Source organism: Mobula birostris, chromosome 25 (assembly GCF_030028105.1).
Source record: "Mobula birostris isolate sMobBir1 chromosome 25, sMobBir1.hap1, whole genome shotgun sequence".
Taxonomy (NCBI): domain Eukaryota; kingdom Metazoa; phylum Chordata; class Chondrichthyes; order Myliobatiformes; family Myliobatidae; genus Mobula; species Mobula birostris.
Window position 1 is genome coordinate 51,161,266 of NC_092394.1, and position 13,544 is coordinate 51,174,809.

General features: G+C 42.7%; 1 protein-coding gene and 1 non-coding gene across 2 annotated transcripts in view; both read left to right on the forward strand.

The window, feature by feature from the left end:
- mybbp1a (MYB binding protein (P160) 1a) overlaps window positions 1–13,544 on the forward strand; it is a 102,773-nt gene that overhangs the window by 48,686 nt on the left and 40,543 nt on the right. The window contains exons 15-19 of the mRNA XM_072243624.1: window positions 3,669–3,820; window positions 4,552–4,653; window positions 5,105–5,269; window positions 9,078–9,251; window positions 10,957–11,114. Of these exons, the coding sequence (XP_072099725.1) occupies window positions 3,669–3,820; window positions 4,552–4,653; window positions 5,105–5,269; window positions 9,078–9,251; window positions 10,957–11,114 (751 nt within the window). The remainder of the gene's footprint in view (window positions 1–3,668; window positions 3,821–4,551; window positions 4,654–5,104; window positions 5,270–9,077; window positions 9,252–10,956; window positions 11,115–13,544) is intronic.
- On the forward strand, window positions 9,851–9,987 carry LOC140187933 (small nucleolar RNA SNORA50). Its single transcript, XR_011883185.1, has one exon. It is a non-coding gene; the product is annotated as a small nucleolar RNA SNORA50 (small nucleolar RNA).

Below are 13,544 nucleotides of genomic sequence, written 5' to 3' on the forward strand. Positions count from 1 at the left end.
GTCCACCATTAGGATTTCTTTTGAATTCTAGGACTGTGTAAGATATTGGGCTGTGTACTGCCTATTAACCACCACTGGAGCATTTCTATAAAACAGTATGGTGTCTTTAACTCTCCTGACACTATGTACAGGACAACTGCTTGGATGCTTACGTGTTAATCTGAAGTGCTTCAGAATCAGGTTTAATATCACTGGATATATAGTAATATTTGTTGTCTTTGCAGAAACAATATAATGCAATACACTGTGGTAAAAATAGCTTTGAAACTAAAGTCAATTCCCTTTCAAATTTGCTCTTTCCCAAAACAGCAAGCTTTTACTTCTGATGAAACAATGTTTAGGCATGATTTTACCATGGTGACAAAGCTATCTTGAGACACAGCTCTACTGTTCAAAAGAATGTTCCTACACAATAACTTAGTACTTTGGTGTGATATTATTCCACATGGGAACCTAACCCCAAAAACTTTAAATGTGGAAGTAATTTTTGTTTAAGATGCTCCCTGTCTATCAGAAATATACAAAAGTGGTGGATACTTAATCCTATTTCTACATTCATTTGGATTACAACTAACCTGCATTAGTTTCATCTGATTTTCTTCCATATCCTTCACGTTGTTGGGTGAGACTATCACTTTTCAATTATCTCTCGATCTCAACAGCTTCTTAGGGGTTAAAAGTTCCAGACTTCTGCTTTCGTCTAAAGGAGTGCTTCCTCACATCAGCCCTGAACGTCCAGACAGGCCATTGTGTAATTTTTAAGTCATGCCCATCTCAGCTTCTTATTTTAAACTTCTACTGCAAGCAAAATATCTGATTTTCCTCATCAAGTCTGCTATTTTATTCACTTCATGCAGTGCTGTAATTGAGATGTTTAATCGGCCATGACTGAGAATGGAAAACTGTAACCCGTCTTTCACAAATTAAACTTTTTAACTTCTGCACTGTTCCTGTGAGCCAACACAGTACTTCCTCCAAAGCCAACTTGTACTTTCTGAAACGTGGAACTGAGCAATGTACTCGGACAGGGTGTTGTATTTGCATGTGCAGCTCTTTGTATTCTATGTAGCCTGTAAGGTACCAAGCACCGACTCATAATAAGGACACATTGTCTGCTTTCCTTTTGCAATTGTTAGTTTTGTGGTGGAAGATATGAGGTAAGGTGCTATCCATAAGGGCAATGATGCGCTTCCGATCATTTGGCATTCATCAAAGGTTCAATTTAATGTCAGAGAAATGTATACAATATACATCCTGAAATGCTTTTTCTTCACAAAACATCCACGAAAACAGAGAAGTGTCCCAAAGAATTGAACAACAGTTAAACATGAGAACCCGGAAGTACCCCCCCCAGCGAGTAAAGGGCAGCAAAGCAACAATCCCCCCTCCCCCCGGCAAAAAAAAGCACATCCGCTGCCGAACACAAGCATGAGCTAGGTGATAACAAAGACATAAATCTTGCAGTTATCACAAAGACTGTCGCATTTCATCCGGCATTCAATAAACCAGAGGTTCTCTCTCTCTCCCGAGTAAGGGAGAGGAAGGTGTTCCCCATTTTCACCACGAGCGGGAGACATGATGTTTATGATGTTCAAAAGTCTGTTTTGTCTTTTTTTCTGAGCTCTGTGCCTGAAGATCGCAAAGATCTTGGGTCTTCAGGCCCACAGCGGAAGATTTTCCGGCCTCCTGGACAACACAGAGTCTCCTGCCGTGACGCCGACCCTTGATCCGTCCGTCTCCAAAGCCCCGAGATCCTAGGCTTCCAAGCAGTAAGCAGCCTCTCAGGCCAAACCCTTGGCGTGCCGAGCAACGGCCGGTCCTGAAACCCCGAGAACGGGTCCCATTCCCACAGAGAACCGAAGTGGTGTGTCTTCAAAAGAACCCTGAAAGGAAGATGTTAAAGATGGAAATAGAGCTGTTTCCGAAGATGCGAGCAAAGGAGTGGCCGTTTAGTGCCATCTTAACTCCGCCTCGAACTCTGATTATGACTGACTAAAACAGCCACACAGAAGATGTAACTGGGAAATATTGAAGGCTTTATTCACACAGCAAACATCCAGAAGAGGGCATTTAGGAAAATCCCAAGAGTATCTCACCCTCTTGACACAATGTTTTATACTTCAATACAAAGATAACAAAAAACTATTAACTAGTTTCAATCTATATACTACTAAAACTCTCATGCTCTGTCTGTCTGTGACCTCCAATTAGCCCAAACAGTGCATTACTGTGGCACTTTTTTGGCTAAATCGAATTAAAATGCACTAACTTACAGAATGCAGGCTAAGTTCAGGGTTATATGTTCGTATAAAATTGCTAATTTGCCAAAATAAACAGGCTCCCTTTTAACCTGAGACCCGATCAGCCATCATGGAAATCGGGACATGACAGCCGGACACATGCGCACGGCCAGTCTCAGCAACAACACCTACCGGAGCAAAAGGGCAGGGCAGCTGTATTTCGAGGGGTCACATTCTGCTGATCACCATCATTATGTGCAGGATTGGGACAGATCTAACTGCCACCCATCAATAAGAGATAATTAAATCTTATTGTAATGATGTACTTCAAGACACCCATAAAACCCTTCGCTGCAGTCAAAAGACGGTGACTATATCATGTCCATTTAGGAGAGCGCCAACCACATCATCAAGAATAATCAGCATCCTTTGGTATACTACTTCGTGTCTTCTATCCAGGATTAGGGTAAAAAAAAAAGTCAGCTGTGGAAGGGGAAGGGGGACATTATGGTCAGGAGATGACGCCAAATGTTGGGAAGCGGCAAGGAGAGGGAGAGAACAGGAATCGGATGAGGCCAGGTCCGCACAACTCCAGGATCAAAGAGTCAGGACAAAAAAAGATGAGAGAAGGAGAGACAGAGGAGGAGAGGCATGTACATCTCCAGGATCAGAGACAAACAACAAACAGCAGAAGAGATGAAGAGACCGGGGATGAAAGGGCTGCATGTCTCCAGAATGACAGCGAGAGGCACAAGGGTGGCAGATAAACCAGAAATAATGCCATCAAAAGTGTCCTTCGTTAAATGAGGAGCAGCTATATTTGCTTTGCTATGCGTCGTTCTTCTTTAATAAACTGAGGTTTTCTACTTCAGTTTCCAAAGCAAAGCGATACCAATAGCATTCAGGAAAATTTACTGTTCATTCTGGTCACATCAGACTGCACTAACCTTCTCTCAAAGGGTGCCCCAATGGGTCACCCCATTGTCTAATAGCTATTATCACCTACTTTAGCATTTTGGATAGTGTCAGGTAAATTTGCAGAATTACATATTAGAATGGTAGAACATCCCAACTAGCAGAACCCCTTTGAATATTCAATGCTGGTGTCTGTTCCAAAGGCCCCTCAGTACAACTCGACAACTTTTGTTAGTGTGTTGAAGGATGGCCCCATAAGTAACAAGGTTAGGTGATCACCCTTCAGATGTGTCCTGAACTGTGCATGAAGTGACAAGGATACACGTTTAACAGTGTGTTGGCTCTGGAGGCATGGTGACACTTTGAGTCTGTCCCCAGCACGTCGTCTGATTGTGTTGGTCATTGACACAGGCAATGCAGTTTGCTGTTATGTTTCGATGTACATGCGACAAATAAGTCAATCTCTCGCTCACTCTTTCTTTAAATTGTCATGCTTTAATTGTCTGTTTTCAGAAAAGGAAGAGCCAGAATGGGTAGAGGTTGTAGTTGAAATCCTACTGTCTCTTCTCTCCCAAACAAGTCGTTTGATGCGACAAGTCTCAAAGATGGTGTTTATGCGGATCTGTCCTCACGTGACTAAGGAAGCACTGCAGCTCATCCTAGATGTGAGTAATGGAGAATTTGCCATTATCCTTCTGCCTTTTCCCTTTTTCAGCATGATGGTACCTCTTCCTAGAGATGCTGCCTGGCCTGCTGCATTCACCAGCAACTTTGATGTGTGTTGCTTGAATTTCCAGCATCTGCAGAATTCCTGTTGTTTCAGAAAGTTATTCATTCAAGTTCCATGAGATTTAAGCATCTTGGCCAATTTGATGCAACAATAAATCCTCTGAGAGTTTCAGGCCAATATTGTGTGTTCTGTGCATTAGGCTAAGAAAGCTTGAAGTATTTTCATCAACCCACACCACCAAGCCTAAATTAACCACTTCATTTATTGGCTATGAAACAAAGTTCAAAGTAAATTTATTATCAAAGTTGTATATGTTACCATATACTACCCTGACATTCAGAGGGGAAAAACTGAGAAACACTTTCTCTGGCCTAACCATTCCATTGGGGGTTGGGAGTTGAAGGGTTAGGGTGTTCCCTTTCACCCGTCCTCAGACAAAGTCAGTTCATGAGTGAATATAGTTCCAGTAGTCTAAAACAATACATGAATCCATTTGCCTAAACTCTCTGTATTGCACTGAGCTGGTGTAATCTCTGCAGTTACTATAGATCTATTGAGAGTTAGTAATTGTATGTATGTTTGAGTACATTGTTGGTGATGAATTGCCCAAGTTGAGTCCAAAGATTCCTCAGAACTGGTTAAATGAAGTTACTTTCTCTTGGGCAGGTCTTTAACCCAGCAACTGAAGAAGGTGAAGAGAGTGCCTTGATAGTAACCGAAGACTTTGAGAAGCCTCAAACAAAAGTTGACTCGTCAAATGAAGATGAGGTTAGATTTCACATAGATTTTCTATAGAATTGCTTCTTGCTATTTTCAAAACAGTAATTTGAGCTGCAAGGTTTTTAGCCCACCGGTCATGACAAGTATCAAGTACAGATTATCTTTTTTTCATACTGAGTTTCACCATGGCTGATAATTATCTGATACAGACGGGCTCTAAATGGATCAACACAATCCCTCCTGTGCTTCCTCTTGGGGTGTAGGAGTCCCCAGCACATGTCATGACTGACGAACACACTCAGATCCACCAATAACTTTCAAATGGAATTGTACAAATTATTTCCAGAGTTTTAAAGCACCTTATAGTAGTTGCTAGTTTATAATGCTTCCATTAGAGTTGCTATGGAACTTACAGACATTTTAATCCCTCTTTTTCCCCTCTCCTTAACCTTTTCTTATTTGTGTGAACACTCAGTTTGCATATTTGATGTGTTCCTAGATGGAGAGCAACAGTGATGAATCGGAGGAGGAGGAAGATGATGATGCCGATGATGATAGTGATGATGATAAAAGTGGTAGTGAGGAGGAGAGTGAAGGGGAGGAAGCTGTTGATGAAAATTTTCGCATGGAATTGATGAAGGTCCTGAAGACAGCAAACATAATGGTGAGATTTAGGAAGGTGACAAATCATAACATAATGTGGATTGTGCAGATGCACAGGGGGCTGATTGGGGGGGAGACAGAGCTAATTCCCCCTTTTATCTTTGGTACTTAATTTGTGTTGAATTTATGCCTCTTGTGTTTTTCTTGTGAACGCTTCTTACATATGTGCTTTTGAAACTGCTGCTAGTAGGTTTTTCATTGCACCTGTACATACACATAACATGACACATTCCAGACCTAATCAGTTAAGGTCTCAAAGCTCTACGCTTCTTTTTGGATTCCAGACCTAATCAGTTACCCTCTACCACCACTCTGCTCCGTCTAGCGGAATTAGTCCTTACTCTTAATAATTTCTCCTTTGGCTCCTCCCACTTCCTCCAAACTAAAGGTGTAGCTATGGGTACCCGTATGGGTCCTAGCTATGCCTGCCTTTTTGTTGGCTTTGTGGAACAATCTATGTTCCATGTCTATTCTGGTATCTGTCCCCCACTTTTCCTTCGCTACATCGACGACTGCATTGGCACTGCTTCCTGCACGCATGCAGAACTCGTTGACTTTATTAACTTTGCCTCCAACTTTCACCCTGCCCTCAAGTTTACCTGGTCCATTTCCGACACCTCCCTCCCCTTTCTAGATCTTTCTGTCTCTGTCCCTGGAGACAGCTTATCCACTGATGTCTACTATAAGCCTACTGACTCTCACAGCTATCTGGACTATTCCTCCTCTCACCCTGTCTCTTGCAAAAACACCATCCCCTTCTCGCAATTCCTCCGTCTCCACCGCATCTGCTCTCAGGATGAGGCTTTTCATTCTAGGACAAGGGAGATGTCTTCCTTTTTTAAAGAAAGGGGCTTCCCTTCCTCCACTATCAACTCTGCTCTTAAACGCATCTCCTCCATTTCACGTACATCTGCTGTCACTCCATCCTCCCGCCACCCCACTAGGAATAGAGTTCCCCGGTCCTTACCTACCACCCCACCAGCCTCCGGGTCCAACATATTATTCTCCGTAACTTCCGCCACCTCCAACGGGATCCCACCACTAAGCACATCTTTCCCACCCCCCCCCTCTGCATTCCGCAGGGATCGCTGCCTACGCAACTCCCTTGTCCATTCGTCCCCCCCATCCCTCCCCACTGATCTCCCTCCTGGTGCTTATCCGTGTAAGTGGAACAAGTGCTACACATGCCCTTACATTTCCTCCCTTACCACCATTCAGGGCCCCAAACAGTCCTTCCAGGTGAGGCAACACTTCACCTGTGAGTCGACTGGGGTGGTATACTGCGTCCGGTGCTCCCGATGTGGCCTTTTATATATTGGCGACGCAGACTGGGAGACCGCTTTGCTGAACATCTACGCTCTGTCTGCCAGAGAAAGCAGGATCTCCCAGTGGCCACACATTTTAATTCCACATCCCATTCCCATTCTGACATGTCTATCCACGGCCTCCTCTACTGTAAAGATGAAGCCACACTCAGGTTGAAGGAACAACACCTTATATTCTGTCTGGGTAGCCTCCAACCTGATGGCATGAACATTGACTTCTCTAACTTCCGCTAATGCCCCACCTCCCCCTCGTACCTCATCTGTTACTTATTTTATACACACATTCTTTCTCTCACTCTCCTTTTTCTCCTTCTGTCCCTCTGAATATACCCCTTGCCCATCCTCTGGGTCTCCCCTCCCCCTTGTCTTTCTTCCCGGACCTCCTGTCCCACGATCCTCTCGTGTCCCCTTTTGCCTATCACCTGTCCAGCTCTTGGCTCTATCCCTCCCCCTCCTGTCTTCTATCATTTTGGATCTCCCCCTCCCCCTCCAACTTTCAAATCCCTTACTCACTCTTCCTTCAGTTAGTCCTGACGAAGGGTCTCGGCCTGAAACATCGACTGCACCTCTTCCTACAGATGCTGCCTGGCCTGCTGCGTTCACCAGCAACTTTTATGTGTGTCACATGACAGTAATCTTGACATTGGTTTTAGAATGTATGCAAGCCCTCTCAATGTTCATTAAGTAAAGTGTTTAAAAGAAAAGAATTCCAATGCCAAATGAGCCCAAGGCTCTATAGCCAGTGCAGTATTTTTGAAGATTTGCCTTTTGCTGCTTTCTATCTACCAATCAGTAAGATCTTTCAGTCAGCAATCAGCTAATAATTATTTCAGCAGTGTTCTCCTCTGAATGGATGCATGCCAGAGTAGTGAATTCTTGCACATTGGCCACTGCACACGCAAGGCCTTGGTCCGGTGTAAGAGATCCAAGATAACTAGTGCACATCCATAGGTAGATTTAGGCACATGTTTTCCTGTCATCTGCTCCATAAACACCCACCTTTTTGTTCCCATTTCATGACAGCCTTCCCTGTCCTTGACTCTCTCCTCCATCAGTGTACCTCCCAGCCTCCTCCCATATTTGCCTTTCCTCCAATGCTTGCTCCCCATCCTCCTTTGCACCTTGCCATTCACATCCTTTAGTTTCCCTTCTCTTTCCTACTCTTGAGCATCTGATTCATTGAGACCTTCCACTCCCCTTTCCTTCTCTCCATTCCCTTTTCTGTCCCCAGATTCTTGCTATTTTCCTTTGACCAAAACCTGGGTAGAGATGGTGAGAGTTGGGGGTATGATGGGTAATTGAGTGCTATCCTCAATGAATCTAGCCTAGAAAATATTCAGTTAGCTGTCTAATGGAGCAATATCATAAGACACAGGAGCAAAATTAGTTCATTAGGCTCATTGAGTGCTGCACCATTCAATTACAGCTAATTTATTTATTTCCTCATTTCCATTCTCTTGCCTTCTTCCCTTAACCTTTGACACCCTTACTAATTAAATACCTATCAACCTATACGCCTAATGACTTGGCCTCCATTGCCGTCTGTGGCAATGAATTCCGCAGATTCACCACCCCCTGGCCAAACAAGTTCCTCCTCATCTGTGTTCTGAAGGGATGCTTCATCTTTTACACCATGACTGCCCCTAATCTCCAACAAGCTTTCTGCAGTAGATCTAATGAGCAGAATGAATATGAAACTATACAGTTCCACTCCAATGACTCTGCCTCTGGGTAGCTAACTCTCCTAGAGAGAGCACAGACAATATGTATGTGTACACATTCTGAGGCCAAGCTTCAAGTCTTCTTTAATTTCTTTATCAGACGTTCAAGAGCACAGGATTTGCATTAAACATCCACTAAATCAATGTTCTCAAGAATGATGGTCCCTGCCTGATAAGCCCGTGAATACAGACCACTTTTTGTATCAAGAACCACCTCTCTGTGAGGGTAACTGTCAGTAATGAAGTTCACCACCACTTTCAGAGGGCCAGTGTAGCCTTTGACTGAGGAAAAGGATGTTTGTAGTTCAAGGTTTCATATCCAGTGCTGAGCTCGTAGTCTACTAGGAAGTGGTGATCCTTGCCTTCCTGTATGTATCAGGAACACGGGCTACCTATAGCAGCCATATCAAAGTACTGGAGAGGTGCCATCAACTCTGTCTCCACAAAATCCTCCAAATGAACTGGAAAGATAAACAAACCAACATCAGTGTCGTAACAACTACAGGAGCATTTGGACTCACAATCTTTACAACTTTATATCAAGGGTGAATGCCACCACTGCCTTAATTAGACTGTGAGCATTGGTAATAGCAGGTGTATTCTTACTTTGCAGTATTAGAGTAGAATAGTCCCATGTCTGATTAAGTGAGATGCTATTAGCAGGAGTTGGGCTAAGAGTATTTGGTGTCCCAAAATATTGAAGGTAATATTTGAAATTAAAGCTGTGGCTTTAGACGTTGCAAGTGTCCCTGTTCTTCCGCAGTCCAAGGAGGGTGAGAGCAGCAGTGACGAGGATGTGGATGATGAAACAATGATGGCATTGGACAAAAATATCGCCGCCCTGTTCTCTGAACGCAAGAAACGACTTCAGGCTGCGAAAGATGAGAAGGAAAAGATGGTGAAAGAGAAGACGCTACGGAAAAATTTTAAAATAAAGGTATATTGGCCAAAGGCACAAGGGGCTGTGGGAGGGTGACATAGGTGCAGCTACTTCAGGCAATGAGTGCCCTGTGTTGTTTGTTTGATTTTTTTTTGAACTATCCAGTTTTCCCCCCTTCCCTGCTTTTCCTCTACTGATTACATAACAGTGTTGCAGACCATCACTGGCTTTATTTTCACTACCTTCTCTAGACTAATTAGGAATGAGCAAGAATCCTGGCCTTTGTGCTAATACCTATATCAAAATAATCAATATTTAAAATAAAAGTTCAAAGTTTTCCTATGATTCTTATTTTTAAAAGCACATAGATTATGTACCTGAGCAGAAGAGATTTTTATTCCTGTCAAGGTTGAACATTCAGAGTTTTTGGAGGAAATTGATGTGTTTATGATAGACTTTTCTGACTTGATACTTAAATTTACCAACTCTAAAGAGTTGGCTCCTTGGTAGCTGTTATGGTGAAGCACGTGTTCTGCCAGCTGTGGAGGACGTATGGTTAAGCCTATTTTACCTGACAGTTCAACAACAGGTGAACAGAGTTCAGTCTTCCTTTCACCTCCCTAACCTGAAATGACTATTTCAAAATCTTACTGATAATGCACTACCTTTGAACCTGTGAAGTCCTCACCCGTAACTACACAGGCCAAGCAATAGTGCTAAAGAAAATGCTTGTTATAACTGGGGTTTCTCAGCTCTACAAACTGAGAAGCTCTTTTAAAAGCAAGCCACATACAATCATCTACACTTCTAAAACCTCATTAAACTTGTAAAGTCCTGGACAGCAGCTAGTGGTTAACAAATCTGCATGAGTGCACCTCTTAGTGTGATATAATTCCCAATGTCTGTTGCTTGTTGCTTTTCATACTCAGCAAGCTGACTGTTTTGTCAGGCCTTTGTTTACGTAATGAATACCTGGGCTGTTAATTTTCCTTCCCACCTGTCCAATCACTGACTCCCAGGGCCACTGGGCACTATGCTATCACAATATGCAAACATGACAAAAGCTGGGTCAAAGTTATCTGTGAGCATGTGATGAATGTACAGGTGCTGACCCTCCACGTTGGTCACAAACTTTGAAGTGATGAGCCTTTGCACGGAGGCTAGGTTCTCCATTTCCAACACCAGTGCAATATATTGGCTGACGCTTAGGTTCTTCAGACGTTGGTCTGCTTTGGAGTTTACGTACAGCCAATTTAGAGCAGAGGTTTTTATATTATGGCAAACTAAAAACCCTCTTCTTTTTATTCCTGCAGTTAGTCAGTGGTTGTTGCATCCTTCCTTTCACTCTTTCATCGATGCAACTGCTTTCTAGTTGCATCCCAACTAGAGGCGTGTCTCTGTACTACTGGACCAATAATCTAGAGTTTTGGGCCAATAACACGATGTCACTTTGAAATGCCACCTAAGAAATTAAACAGTAAAATAAACAGAATTGGATTGAAAACTTCCATTAGTAACAATGACCAAGAAATTACCAGTTAGTTGCTTATATGTTATTTAAAATTTCCTTCTGAAGTGGCCTTGCAGTCCACACAATTCAAGACCCAAGAAAGGATGATCAATAAATGGTGGTCATGTTGATGATACTTACATCCTGGAAATGATCTTTGAATAGTTACGACCAATGTTCTTTGTGCTGCGCTCGGTATTCCCAATCACTTTTGATTTCTTCTGTATTAGATTTTTTTCTTCTTTCCTTCAGGTCCTGGACCTCATTGAAATTTTCCTTGCGAAGCAGCCTGAGAATCCACTTGTTTTTGATATCATTGAGCCTTTGATTGCGATCATTGAAGAAAACCTGAGCTCTCATTCAAACCAGCAGGAGCAAGACTACATCCGCAAGGCTGCAGAAATTTTCAAGTCAGTGGTTACATGTCTTTAACCAATTTGGGGACCAGTTTTTTACTTTATCTCCATTCTGTTGCTTAGAATTATTCTGTAACAAAAAGGCCTCTGACACTGTGGTCCAGACCCAGATGAGTGTATAAGAGAGAGGAATTGAGGATGTATACTGATTTTGTGCTGCTGACTTAAAATAGGTTTAAAATGGCCAACTCTGTTCCTTCATTCATCAACTTAGAGCTGATCAGTGGCAACTCTACAGTTGCTGAAACAAGTATTTTGGTGAACCTCTGTCAATTTTTGGAAGCAATTTAAGCAATAACTTGGTGTGTCAAGAGTTGTTTGTCACAACAGGTTGATGTTGCAGAATGATTTACCTTTGAAGCAATGAATTTATTAGTGTTACATCAAACATGTCTTAGTAAAATACTGTGAAACATGACGTTGAGATTTGCCGCGTAGTAGAGCTCTTTTATTGGAAAGATGTAGGCTGTTCTGCTCCTTGGGCTTGGGCTCTGTTCTAGGGTCCTCTGCTATAGGAACCCCATGGGTTTTATCTTGTTTGGGACAATGATGATGTTAACTTCAAAACCAAATCAGAAAATACACTCAGGTATCATCACTGTGGAGAGAAAAAGTCGATGCTTATGGCCAAGGTCCCTTTGTCAGAACTGTAGAAGTGTGAAAGCAGAGGTGTTGTGTAGCGCAAAGAGGGAAGGATAGAGGGAGTAAAGAGGACGTCCACAATAGGATGTGGACCAGAGTTCTTAAAGAAAAATAGATATCAACAGAAAAAGAAAATGAATAATAGTAAAGTAAAACAAGAAGGTACAGTAAAGGGTGAAGAAAGTAAAAAGCATGGGTGATTACTTAAAATTATTGAACTTAAAATTGTCCAAAACCTGCAATGTATCCTTTTGAAGATGAGGTGTTGTTTCTTGATCTTAAGTTGGCCATTGTTGGAGCAGTGTAGGAGGCGAAAACAAATCTCAATTATAAATGTGGCAAAGTGTTAAAATGACGGCTGTCTGGAAGCTTGTTCTGTTTATTTATTTAAAGATACAGCACAAAATAAGCCTTTCCAGCCCTTTGAGCCGGTCAGAAACCCCCAGTTTAACCCTCGCTTAATTGCAGGACAATTTACAATGACCAGTGGGGGTGTCTTTGGAGTGTGAGAGAAAACTGGAGCACCTAGAGGAAGTCCATGCGCGTGTGGGAAGGACGTACAAACTTAGAGGACATCGGAATTGAACTCCAACTCCACCTCGAACTGTATTATCATCGTGCTAATCGCTTCACTACGCTACAGTGGTATCCATAAGACCATAAAATATAGGAGCAGAAGTATGCCATTTGGCCCATCGAGTCTGCTCTGCCATTCAGTCATGGGCTGATCCAATTCTTCAAGTCATCCCCACTCCCCTGCCTTCACCCATACCCTTTGATGCCCTGGCTAGTCAAGAACCTATCTATCTCTGCCTTAAATACACGCAATGACTTGGCCTCCACAGCCACTCGTGGCAACAAATTCCACAGATTTACTACCCTCTGACTAAAGTAATTTTCCGCATCTCAGTTCTAAATGGACGTCCTTCAATCCTGAAGTCATGCCCTCTTGTCCTAGAATCCCCTACCATGAGAAATAACTTTGCCATATCTAATCTGTTCAGGCCTTTTAGCATTCGGAATGTTTCAATGAAATCCACCCTCATTCTCCTGAACTCCAGGGAATACAGACCAAAAGCTGCCAGATCTTCCTCATATGGTAACCCTTTCATTTCTGGAATCATTCTTGTGAATCTTCTGTGAACCCTCTCCAATGTCAGTATATCCTTTCTGAAATAAGGAGCCCAAAACTGCACACAATACTCCAAGTGTGGTCTTACAAGTGCCTTATAAAGCCTCAACATCACATCCCTGCTCTCATATTCTGTACCTCTAGAAATGAATGCCAACATTGCATTCGCCTTATTCACAACCGACTCAACGTGGAGACTAACCTTTAGAGTATCTTGCACAAGTACTCCCAAGTCCTTTTGTATTTCTGCATTTTGAATTCTCTCCCCATCTCAATAATAGTCTGCCCGTTTATTTCTTCCACCAAAGTGCATGACCATACACTTTCCAACATTGTATTTCATTTTCCACTTCTTTGCCCATTCCCCTAAACTATCTAAGTCTCTCTGCAGGCTCTCTCTTTTCTCAACACTACCCGCTCCTCCACCTATCTTTGTATCATCGGCAAATTTAGCCACAAATCCATTAATCCCCTAGTCCAAATCATTGACATACATTGTAAAAAGCAGCGGTCCCAACATCAACCACTGTGGAGCTCAGCTGGTAACTGGCAGCCAGCCAGAATAGGATCCCTTTATTCCCACTCTCTGTTTTCTGCCGACCAGCCAATGCTCCACCCACGCTAGTAACTTTCCTGTAATTCCATGGACT